Consider the following 12,050-nt stretch of genomic DNA (forward strand, 5'->3'; position numbering starts at 1 on the left):
TGTAATTGCCATCTTCCACACTACTGTGCATATGTATACTAGCATACACACACACACACACACACACACACACACATCCCTGACCGTGGTGGGGGCAGAGCACAAGGAAGCTGGAAGCAGGTGCAAATGTGAAGGTAAATTTGGACTGAAGTGTCAGGTACAAGGGGAGCGGAAGAGACAGAAGTGTATATAAAATACAAGAAGAATGAGAGAGAGATTTCACAGCCCTAAAATAGACGAAGAAATCTAGTTCAGCGAAACAATAAAACCATGTGTGTGTGAACTGCCTGATTAAAAAGGGAATTAGGGAAATTAGAAGCAACCCAGCCCAGCACCCACACAAATCCAGCTCTCCCTTCCTGCTAAGAGCCTGTGAGTCCTGAATCCCAGCTCTTCTGTCCCCTACATGCCAGCTTGTACTCCACAGGAAGTTACTTTTCTCCCAAAGAACCCAAGTGCCCTGGCTCTTATTTAAAAACTTCCCTAAACAGGGCTGCCTTCAGATGTCTTCTAAATGTCATATAGTTTATTTCTTTGACATCTGATGGGAGGGCGTTCCACAGGGCGGGTGCCACTACTGAGAAGGCCCTCTGCCTGGTTCCCTGTAACTTCGCTTCTCGCAGTGAGGGAACCGCCAGAAGGCCCTCGGTGGTGGACCTCAGTGTCCGGGCTGAACGATGGGGGTGGAGACGCTCCTTCAGGTATACTGGGTGAATCCTGCCCTTTGTTCCCAGCTTTCCTGTTCCGACTCGATCTGTTGCTTTGTCTTCCCACAGAGGTTCTGTAAACTGAAAAGCTACCCAACAGAAACTAATTCAACTGGTGTATCTTCTCCCTAATTCCATGACACAAGAACACTGTTCCTGTTATGATCTGTTGTAAAAGTCATGGAACCGCCCTCAAGAAGAAAGATTTCAAGTTACAGCAGCCCTTTTCCCCCAAGAGCAACTGAGTGGAGAGAGTGCCTCTGAGGTACATGCAGAATGCACTTCTTCCCTGAGCACTGACGTGCTACAAGCAATCCACCACATTATCTGGGCTGAGGGATGCCTGTGGCTTCCGCTCCCGCAACCTCTCTTTTATAAAACTGCAATTCCTTCCCCGCTGTGACCCTGCTGGGGTGCTTCATATGCCTGATTGTGCTTTTACAACATGTGGTGCTCTCCTCATGAAAGGAGGACCAACCCAGAGAGGAAAGCCAAAAAAAAGTTCTTACCTAAGCACTGGAGCCCCTGCTTTCCAATCCCCCTGCATAGAAAGTTAAAATAAAAAGAAGGAAGAAAAGAAACAGGTTGTTAGCTCTCACAAAGCGTAGGATTTAAGGAGCACTCAGCTAGCAAATCCCTTAGATGTGACTTTAGCAGCACATTCATGTGCCAGGGAGAGGTGGGGGATAAGACAGACTTATAGGAAGGGAGTCATGCTGAGTAGTTAGAATGCCAGAAAACAGTGTGGATTTCAAGTCTCTTGTGCCATGCCCATACAAGCTAGGGTTGCCATACGTCTTAGACAAGTCACTTGGGGGTTGGGACTCAACATTTTTGGGGTCTTCCTAAAAAAAGGGATGTCCTGGTTTATACTTTTTGAAATATGGCAACCCTATATGATATATTATATCCTGCTTTATCACTACCCTAAGGAGTCTCAAAGCGGCTAACATTCTCCTTTCCCTTCCTCCCCCACAACAAACACTCTGTGAGGTGAGTGGGGCTGAGAGACTTCAGAGAAGTGTGACTGGCCCAAGGTCACCCAGCAGCTGCATGTGGAGCAGCGGAGACGCGAACCCGGTTCCCCAGATTACAAGTCTATCGCTCTTAACCACTACATCACACTGGGGAAAGATAAATCTTTTTTCCCCCCTCGTGCCTAAAGATAAGTAGCGACGGCACCAGGCATGCCTCCCTGGGAGAGAGTTCCATAAGTGGGGAGCCACCACTGAGAAGGCCTGCTCTTGTGTTGATGTTCTCCACACCTCCCTCAGAGGGGGAACATGGAGAAGGGTCTCAGATGATGAGCACAGGGGTCAGGTGGGTTCATGTGGGGATAAACAGTCTTTAAATTAGTATCAGATACAGTCTTAGCTCATTTTACTGCCTGGGGCAAAGGACAAGATGGCACCCTCTCTCCCCACATTTCCATGGGCAGAAGCCAACACTACACTAACAGGTAAATCTTATTTCAACACTGACAATGGGCAATTGTGTTCTCCTGTGGGCAGAATGCTAGCTTAGGGGGCACAGGGCCCTGAACATCTCTTGTCCAACAATTTACTGCTGCTCCTTATCCTCTTCACCGGGACAGGTTGACCACAGTCAGAGCCATGCTACACATTTAAGGCACATAAAGGTAAAGGCAAAGGGACCCCTAACCCTTAGGTCCAGTCGTGACCGACTCTGGGGTTGCGGCGCCCATCTCACTTTATTGGCCGAGGGAGCCGGCGTACAGCTTCCGGGTCATGTGGCCAGCATGACTAAGCCACTTCTGGCAAACCAGAGCAGTGCACGGAAACACCGTTTACCTTCCCGCCAGAGCAGTACCTATTTATCTACTTGCACTTTGAGGTGCTTTCAAACTGCTAGGTTGGCAGGAGCAGGGACCAAGCAACGGGAGCTCACCCCGTCACGGGGATTCAAACTGCCAACCCTCTGATCGGCAAGTCCTAGGCTCTGTGGTTTAACCCACAGCGCCACCCGTGTCCCATGGCTTCCCCCAAAGAATCCTGGGCACTGTAGCTTACACATCCACACAGTGACCATTCCCAGCACTCTTAGCCAACTACAGTATCCAGGATTCTCCTGTAGTATGAACCTTTAGACTGAAGCAAAGGGGGGGGGGAGTGGAACAGCCAGGATTCTTAGTTAAATATGTCAGCTGGTTAAATCCACACATACGCACATGCCATGGTAATAGTCTCCAAAAATTGACAGCCAGTATCTCAATGTTCCACCAGCTCTAACAGACACTGGAGATGGCAAAGCCTCTTTCAGCATGTAGGGAAATACGTGTGTGTGTGTGTGTGTGTGTATCTGTACTTCTCTTTGTAGTCATTAGAATACTGATGATGTCGCTTTTTTTATTTTAAGGTTCAGCATTTGGCTTTAATTAAAAATGCACAAAAGGAATAAACTAGCCAAGCAGGAGGTTATGATGACAAGAGCAACTGGGAACATGAGGAGGGGGGCGGGAAACAAGGTGCTAGAAAAGCGAGCTGCAAACATCTCCTCTCTGCCACATACACAAATGCACGCATATTTTACCTCATGGTAAGTTTTTAATTGGGCACTAGAAATCTGCCTTGTACTGAGTAAGGTCATTGGTCCATCTAGCTCAGTATTGTCCACACTGACTGGCAGCAGCTGTCCAAGGTTTCAGGCAGGTGTCTCTCCTCACCCTCCCCAGAGATGCCAAAGGATTGAAAGTGGGGTGCTAATCAGGATAGCCAGAAGCATAACAGGCCAGGGCTCCCCGGCCTTTTAAGAGAGGGGATTTCGGCAGGTGTGGAGTCTGCTTACTCCGGGTCTAAATATAAATGAGAAATAATAGGAAATTGGGGGGGGGGGGTATGGGGGAGGAGCCTGAGAAATGTAGGACTCTTTGGCTGTTTGTGAAGGAAAGGGGCTAAGGGGCAAGAATTAGGATTCAGCAGTCCTGAGTTCTGAGCAATCAGAAAGAAAGGAATTCTGGGCCAGGAATGGCAGTCACAAATTTTGTTCCTCCTGCCCACCCATCCACACAAAAACAAAAATGGGCCATGTCCAGTTCCACACAATAGTTTTTGTAGACTCTGCTCATGCATGCAGGGTTTTTCCCAGCATCCACATGACACTGTCCTCACCAAACTGCTTTTCTGCATAATTTCCCATTGCATCCAGTTTTACTATATCTGCAGAAATTCTGATACGCAAACAAAAAAAGGTAGAAATGGTAAATCCAGAGTAAAGGGGGGGGTATGGGAATGGACTTGGAGGAAGAAGGTGTTGTGTGGAAGCTGTAGAAGATTTTGTGCCATTAGAAACAAATAAGACATGCTGTGAGCGCATTACTGGCTTAAAGCACAGCAAGGCTGTTCTTTTTCTCAGTTTGAACCAAAGCTGGTTTGTGAGGAAGATGCGTCAAAACTCGAAATGCTGTGTTTCACAAGAAAGAACTGTATGGATACAGGATATGGATTGTGGCTGGAGTCATGTGTATACCATTTCTCAAACCAGCAGTGGGAGTTCACTGGATCACAGGAGTGTGTGCGTATCGTGTGCAACTTCCCCCATCCCTGCATATCCTTGTGGGGGAATGCTCCACTTGTTGAATTTCTGCAGGGCAGGAAAGTGTGTGTTAAAAGCAGAGAGTTTCTGCCATAAAGGGAAGACAGCAATCTGATGTGAGGAGTGTGGGTTTGGAGGGGGAGGGCATAAAGGTGGCTGGCATTCAGGAGACCACCCTTTTATTCCAGATTAAGGAGGCAGTCCTATTTGCATTTCACCTGGGAGTAAGTGCCACTGAACTCAATAGGACTTACTTCTGAATAGGAACAGGAAGGATTGCACTGTAATCCAAAATAATTACCACTGCCTGCCAATTCATGATCGCTAGCAAGGATAGTAATTCCTAAGATGTGTAACAGGGCACCTTCATACAAGATAGATAGATAGATAGATAGATAGATGATAGATAGATAGATGGATGCACCTTGTGAACCTACTGCAAAAGGAGGCTGCCCAGTGCATCTCTGAATGAGTCCCTGTTCTTGCCTCACCTCTTCCAATCACCTTCTACTGGTGGCAAGTCATTCTGCTGCATGCATTCTCAGGGAGTTGGACTAGATTACCCTTGGGATCACTTCCAACTCTACAGTTCTATGGTCACTGCTGCAGGAAGGATGAATTCATACAGCAAGAGATGCAGCAGGCTTACATGCCCACAGCTGGGTTGAATGGTACTCTTATTCAGCAAAACAGTTATTGGATTGTACTGCTGTTTTTAGTGATGATTTTCTATATATATATAATTTTATTATGTATATTGTGCTCTTCCAAGTTGGAAGCTTGTGAGGGCTTGGCCCTAAAAGGCAACCTAAAAATATCTTAAATAAATAACAGAACAGTGACTCATGCAGAGGCACAAAATGTGGGCTCTTCCTTCTAAGGTAGATCTTCCTCTTGGGGTAAATGATACATAATCACAGCGGACGTGTGTTTTGAAACTGGATTCCTATAGGGAGGGGTGGAGATGTAGGACCAACATAAAGCATAGTATGCGAGGGAGGGGAGGGCTGAATCCTCCTCACACCCATGTCTCCCCCAGGCACAAAAACAGCACTATTTCCCAAGCAACTTTTTCTTCACTGGAGCTCTAAGAAATGTAAATAGATGGAAAGGTTTGGTGGAGGAGACTTGGGAAGATTCATGCACCTTTCTGTCTCTCCAGTATTGTGTTTTCTATCTCCACCCCGCTTCATAGGAATTCACCCCTCCCACATTCTAACATGTGAGTACAACAGGGGAGTGTGTCTCCCATTTATCACCAAAAAACCGTGAAGAGGAAAAACAAACTTATTTTTAAATACACACACACCCTCCCTACCCAACTATGGATAAGAAATGTGAGCTGAAATATGTTTCATAGCAATTACTCCACAAGGAGACATCCTGAAGATATATATGCCTGAGGGGCGTTCTCTTCCCAGGCCTGAGTGGGTGAATACAACCAGAGAAATTGACCCAGAGATTCTGTGGAGATATTTTAAGAAAAAAGGGGGTGTAGAAAGAAAAACAGCTCATATCTCTGGGTCTGACAAATGTTTGGAAAAGGAAAGCTGGCGGGGTGGGGCGGTGGTGATGAAGACCCTGAAATATTTGATCCCACCTCTTTTTGGGGGGGGGAGGGAGGAAAGACTAATAGGTGCAGTGAAAGGGTTTGATTTCTCTGTTTCTGACTGGTGTTTTTCTTTATTTCCCCCCCTCTACAGGTCTATGTCTTCGAGTTTCCAGATCCCTTGGTGTTCCAGGGATGGATCAAAGCCACTCTACATCTTTACAGCTTTTAAAATGTGAGGACAAAGACAGAGCAGGAGGTGGCCAGGAAGGATGCTGAGATATAACCCAGAATTGTAGACTTTGAATTCTGGGCAAAGAATAGATTCTGCCCCACAGTTCGGGTTGCCAGCCTTTTCCCCCATCCCTGTCAGAGCCTCTCTGCCTTTCACAGCTGCCTCATGACAAGCGGACATTTGACAGGTGATGCTTTTCTCTCAGTGGAGGAGCAGCGAGGGGGAAGCCTAGAGATCCCTTAATGGGGATCACAACAAACAAGGCTGACAAGCTGAAGATGGCTCCTGTCCTAGTTCCTTATCTGCAGTTCCTAGTTCCCTATTTTTTTAGTTGTTTTTAAAAAAAACAGGTTCAGAACAGTACGGGAAAGTGGGAAGGTGGCTAATCACAGTTGTACACCAAAATAGGATTTGGACCACCCCAAACCATATATCCCTATAATGGGGACATTGTCGTGTGTGTGTGTGTGTGTGTGTGTGTAAAATCTACTGACTGGTGCAAGAGTCCACACCCTTTCAAATAGGTTGTATGTATCATCCCTCATGTTAAAATCACAACTATAAAGGACTCTAGGATCAGGAAGTACCTCATGAAGACTTACCAAGGACTATTTGGGAGTGCAGTGCCCCAGCCCTTTATTATAATTGTTATATATAATTGTGAGGGTTGAAGAAAACCCACTTACAAAATTGGACAGCTCCTTACAGCAGCACATAGGAGGCAGTTTCTCTGTTGTATGGAAATATGATCTAAGGTAGTTCGTTGATTATCTGAAGGGGCAGACATACTTGAACCTTCATCCAAGATTCACCCTTGCTCCTTTAAGTCAAGTAGGAAGCCTACAAGTAAACAATCAGGAATGACCCAGGGGGCTCATCCATACTTCCACTTGTCCTGTGCCTAGAAAGCACGGGTCCAAGCAGTTTTCCCTTTGCCTCGCTCCTATCCAAGGGAAAACCCACTCTTTAGTGATAGATCAGAAGAAATGGCGACCTGAGGAAAACTTGAACTGCTGTTTGTTCTAACTGAGTGCCAAAGAGCAGTTTTCCCTGGGGGAAACCAATGGGACAAAAGGAAGTATGGATAAGCCTTTAGTCTCGTGCCTGTTATGCCCCCAAACCAGCTCAATTACCCCACCTGTTAGGGGGTGCTGAGCAAAAGAATATAAGAAAAGGTTGTTTGGATTAGGCCACCAGACGCCTCAGAGAAGCCCACAAGCAGCATTTCTTCCCATCTTCCTCCTTGCTGAGTTCTATAAGGGTTAACACTGAGACTAAGGGCATAAGAAGTCCTCGCCGGATCAAGCCAATGGCCCATCTCACCCATCATCCTGTTCTCACAGTGGCTAACCAGATGTCTATGGGAAGCCTGCAAGTAGGACCTAAGCACGAGAGCACCCTTCCCTCCTGAAGTTTCCAACAACTGGTGTTCAGAAGCATATTACCTCTGACAGAGGAGCTAGAAAAGAGACATTAGAATTAGTAGCCACTGATGAACAGGGAAAGACTGGGTTTATATAGATATTTTTCTATGACTGCTGGATTATTCTTTGCAGGGGACAGTCTGTGTGTCCATGAGAACATGTGTTTTAATCATTCCAAAACTGCACACAGTTCAATGCTTGCTCCACACAGACACTTCTGATTTTGCTGGGGCGTGCATAATCTTGGAAAGTGATGCCAAAATAGACAGGCACTGTGTGGTGTGTGGTTCACACCGGCCCCCTGCTCCTCTGCTCTGCATTTAACAGCAGCTTGCTCTGAAGACATTAGCAGGTGATAATGTTTGCCACCAGGCCTTGAAAATTTTTACTGTATTTGCTGATGTTTGCAGATCAAAGTGTTGTGAACGGTACAGGAGGATGTCAGGGGGTTTTCCCACTGATAAATCTGGAAACTGAAGGGGATTTGGGAATAAAGTTCAAGAGAGAGTTCTGTCTGCATAGAACGGAGAACAGGCAAACATCTGCGGATGCCCATCATAGTAGGTGAATGTCAGCAGAATCTGTAACCATAAACTGTAAGCCCTATTGATTTAAAAGGAACTTGCTGCCACATAAATACATACAGACCTAAGGAGAAACAAAAGTTTAACTGTCAACCTCTTTGAAGGTAAGCAAAGAGGGGCAAGGTGGCAGGTGGGTAGAAAGAATGACCACATGGTTTGTCCAACCCATGGCCAGGGTAAAGGGGCTTCACAGTACAATCTGTGCATGGGTGTGGGTGGGTGTACACACACACACAAACACATTTAGTATTTAAAATCCAACAAAGCACGAACTGTTAAACAGATATGTCAGCAATTCTTATTCTAATATTACAAACCAATCAGTAGGCTGGCTGGCTTTGCTTCCTCGCTGCACACCACTTATTTTATTACGTTGTGGCAATTAACACTCATGTTTTTCAACACTTGGGTGCAGCTCTACTAAACAGACAGGGTGGAAGGAAAAGGCATCTAGGTAGCAAAGGGCATGGACTGGAAGTGGCACAAAGCATTCACAGCTCTAGCAACATCTAGCAATATTCCCCTACCCCACCCTTCGCTCTGCATGCTGCAGTTCAGTAGCACTAGAATCTAGAAGGAGTTGCATTTTGATGCAGGACTCAATCCCTCCTGGCTCTGGAAAAAGGCCTTCTGTTTTTGCCATTGTGCTCTCAGTGGTAACCTGAAATTGAACTGCAGACCTTGTTTTAAGGACCAAACCATAGGTTATACAGGAAAGCCATGATGTTTCCCCCAATTGAAATTCCTAGAATTTCGTTTAGAAATCTTCCCCAGCCCTCCATGGAGATGCTAGGGACTGCACTTGGGGCCTTCTACTTGCAAAGCATTAACATTAACACTCTTTCAAGGCCTATCTTTACAGCCTTAAGGACTAGAAACTTGGTTCATTTTACTTGAAAGCTAAGATTCTCAGGATGCTAACTTCTGCACACCATGTCAAAATGCACATGTGGCCCCATGCTTTAGCAGAATCTCAGAACTCACATGGCATGTTCATGGTTGCAGTTTTTCTTATGGACCATGCAAGCATGCTTATTAGTGAAATGACCAGTGTGGAGAACATATCATTTGCAATTGTGCTTATGGAACCAGGAGATGGTAGTTATTCTACTTAATCAAGGTGGGGGGATCTGTCTTGTGTCTCTGTCTTTAACTGAGGTTTAGGACACTTCCAGACTGTTGATGTTTTCGTGTGGGATTCAATCACATACTGGCAAATTAAAGTAGCATAATCAAAGTTGACTTGGTACTCTTGCAACAAATCCACTTCCTCAGAAACCCACACTTTTTGTGGGTAACAACTGCATTGTGAAGCCTCCCCATATAAAAGATCAGAATGAATTTTCCACGAATAGTTTGTGTTGTTTAACCTCCTTGCAAACAGTGTACAAAAAAATCAGGATGAACGTTCAATAAACAGGCTGTCTGGAAGCAAGACCTTGTTCTACGGAAATCAGCAAGCAAAGCTTTTCATGACACAGAGCTAAACACCTAGTATCAATTGCCTGGTAACATCTGCAGACCAAACGGCATTTTAAAGCAGGGGAGTAAGTGTTGGTTCAAAAAGGGGCTACCCTGCTCCTCAGTCCTGTTTTGCTGGTAGTTATCCAGGTGAAGGTCACAGTCAAGAGCACCTTGCATGAGCTTTGGCCAACAAACCGGCTGAAATCCCTCCTTTCTGACTGGGAGATGCAGCACGCTCTCACGCACACAACAGTAACCTCTCATTTTAACTGCTATGGGAATGCATTGGCACTGGGCTGCCCTTGAAAATGACTCGGGAGCTTCAGGTTCTGCAGAATACAGCAAGCCTGCTCGTTAGCCAGCTTGAGTAGGAAAAAGTGTTTTTACTCTGGTGCATGACCCATCTGCACTGGCTTCTAGTTTGCTTCCTTGCCCAGTTCAAGGCAGCGGTCCTAGGTCCTGTTGCTCTAAGCATCATGGAATTGTACAGCTGGAAGGGACCACAAGGACCAACAAGTCCAAGCCACTGCAATGCAGGAATCCTTTGTCTAATGTGGAGCTCAAACCCACAACCCTGAGATTAAGAGTCTCCTGCTCTGCCAACTGAGCTATCCCAGCATCTTCTCCCTTATATGCCACTGCACCTGCTCTGTAAGATCAACAGGTGAAATATTTTAGCCTGCTTCAGAAGGACCGTGTTTATGGTGGTAACTTCCATTTAAGACCTTCTTCCCAAGAGAGATTGGGGTGGTTGGCCCCTTTCCCAAATGAGCATTTGACCCACTAGTGGGAACTGTTTGGTTTCTTCAGCCTTTGCCAGCATTCTGTTTCACAGCCCAAGCAAATGCACATTTACTCAAAGTAAGTCTCACTGAATACAGCGGAGTCTTACTTTCAACAGACTGCAACTTTGCTTCTTGCCTTATGAGCTGGGAACTGGATTTGTCCCTCTGTTGTTTCTTCTCTGCCTTAAATTCTAGCAGAGTTTAGGGTCGACAGTTTTCATTATTTTTACTTTTCTGCTTTTACTGTGTTTAATGCGTTTTAAATAGATTCTCTGTGTGTTTGTGTTATGTCACTTTGAGCACCCAATATGGGCTACAAACGTTGACTCACGAGATTTTATAAATAAATAAAGAATGAAATAAATACGAGGGTAAGATCTGGGTGTCTATGTGGCAAGTCCCCAGCTGTCACATCCCCCAAATGGGGATGGAAATGTTTGTATGTCTTTGGAGTTAGTAGTTATTATAAAGACTTCTGTGCCCTCTGCTATGTGAGTCATTAACAGAGATGAGGGGTTTAGCATATTTTGTCTCCGCCTGACACTAACTCCCGAGGCTGCGGGGGTGCTGGTGCCGAAGCTCCAGGTTTTTCCACAAGCTGACACACAGCTGCCTTTTCGGCTAACTTCAAACAGAATTTCATACCTCTTCCAACAGCCTTTTCCCCTCATCACATCCTTATCAATCTTTGGGAAGGATCCTCTTATCCATACAGTGCCATTACTGTATGTGGCACTTTATAGAGTCACACAATCGTAGCAGAACTCCCTGCCCTGTGGAGCTTACAAATCTAGATAGTATGGAGGATAACAGAACAAAGGCAATGGTTAACAAGGGAGAAATATTGTGCAGAATCAGGGCCATGTCTGGCATGGCATGACAGGAGATTCAAGAGCAGAGATTATTATCAGAGGTTTTTTTCCAAGTCTTAATATTTTTTTGGCCTGCTGGGCAAAACATATAGGTACCTGCAAGTTTTCCTCCGCGGGACAAACTGCCACTTGGGAAGAGATTGTTTTAATTGAGCAAAATAGCACTGGAAGAAAGTGTTACACTCCACTGCCTCTCTGACCTGTTTTGAACTGAAGCTCCTTCCCACCCCAGTATGGTGGGGGGATTTTTGCCCTGTGGAGGGGACATGCAGGAGCCTGTATCCTTTCCTGGAGGGGCAAGGAAGCAGCCCAGGGGGTTGAATGGGAAAGCAGCTGGAAAGGAAAGGGGTAAGAGGCACATCTCTCCCTTTACTACTTTCTCATATCCATGCAGAAAACAGCTTCAGAGGCAGCCTTTGGTTTAAAGGAGAAAATCTGATAAAAGTTCCTCATAGCCGAGTGTAACATGTAGTTCACCCCTTTGAAGAATAAGGTGGATTCCACAGGGCTCACAGCCCTATAAAAACACCTAAGATCAGGCTGTAAGTACTTCAGCAGTCTAACTGGTCAAGGGCTTATCCACACTTCCTCTTCTCCTGCTGCTTCTTCCTGGGGAAAACTGTTCTTTAGCACTCAGTCGGAGCAAAAGGCAATTGGGTTTTTCCGAGGATTGGCGTTTGTTCCGATTCAGAGCAGGTCTTCCTTGGGAAGGGAGTGGGGCAAGGGGGGAAACCACTCGGACTTGTGCTTCCTAGCCGTGGGACTAGCGGGAGTGTAGCCCAGCCCTCAGTGAGATCAGAGTCCAGTGCCAGCACAGTCACTTCTGGCGATTCGGCCATGATGCAGCCATGTTGACCCGGATGCCTCCCATCTCTTCC

General features: G+C 46.0%; 1 protein-coding gene across 1 annotated transcript in view; it reads right to left on the bottom strand.

Annotated features, from left to right (window-relative positions):
- PRKCG (protein kinase C gamma) overlaps positions 1 to 12,050 on the bottom strand; it is a 48,149-nt gene that overhangs the window by 29,383 nt on the left and 6,716 nt on the right. The window contains exon 2 of the mRNA XM_083411593.1: positions 1,217 to 1,248. Within this exon, the coding sequence (XP_083267719.1) occupies positions 1,217 to 1,248 (32 nt within the window). The remainder of the gene's footprint in view (positions 1 to 1,216; positions 1,249 to 12,050) is intronic.

This window comes from Podarcis tiliguerta (assembly GCF_965153285.1).
Source record: "Podarcis tiliguerta genome assembly, chromosome: 13".
Lineage (NCBI taxonomy): Eukaryota > Metazoa > Chordata > Lepidosauria > Squamata > Lacertidae > Podarcis > Podarcis tiliguerta.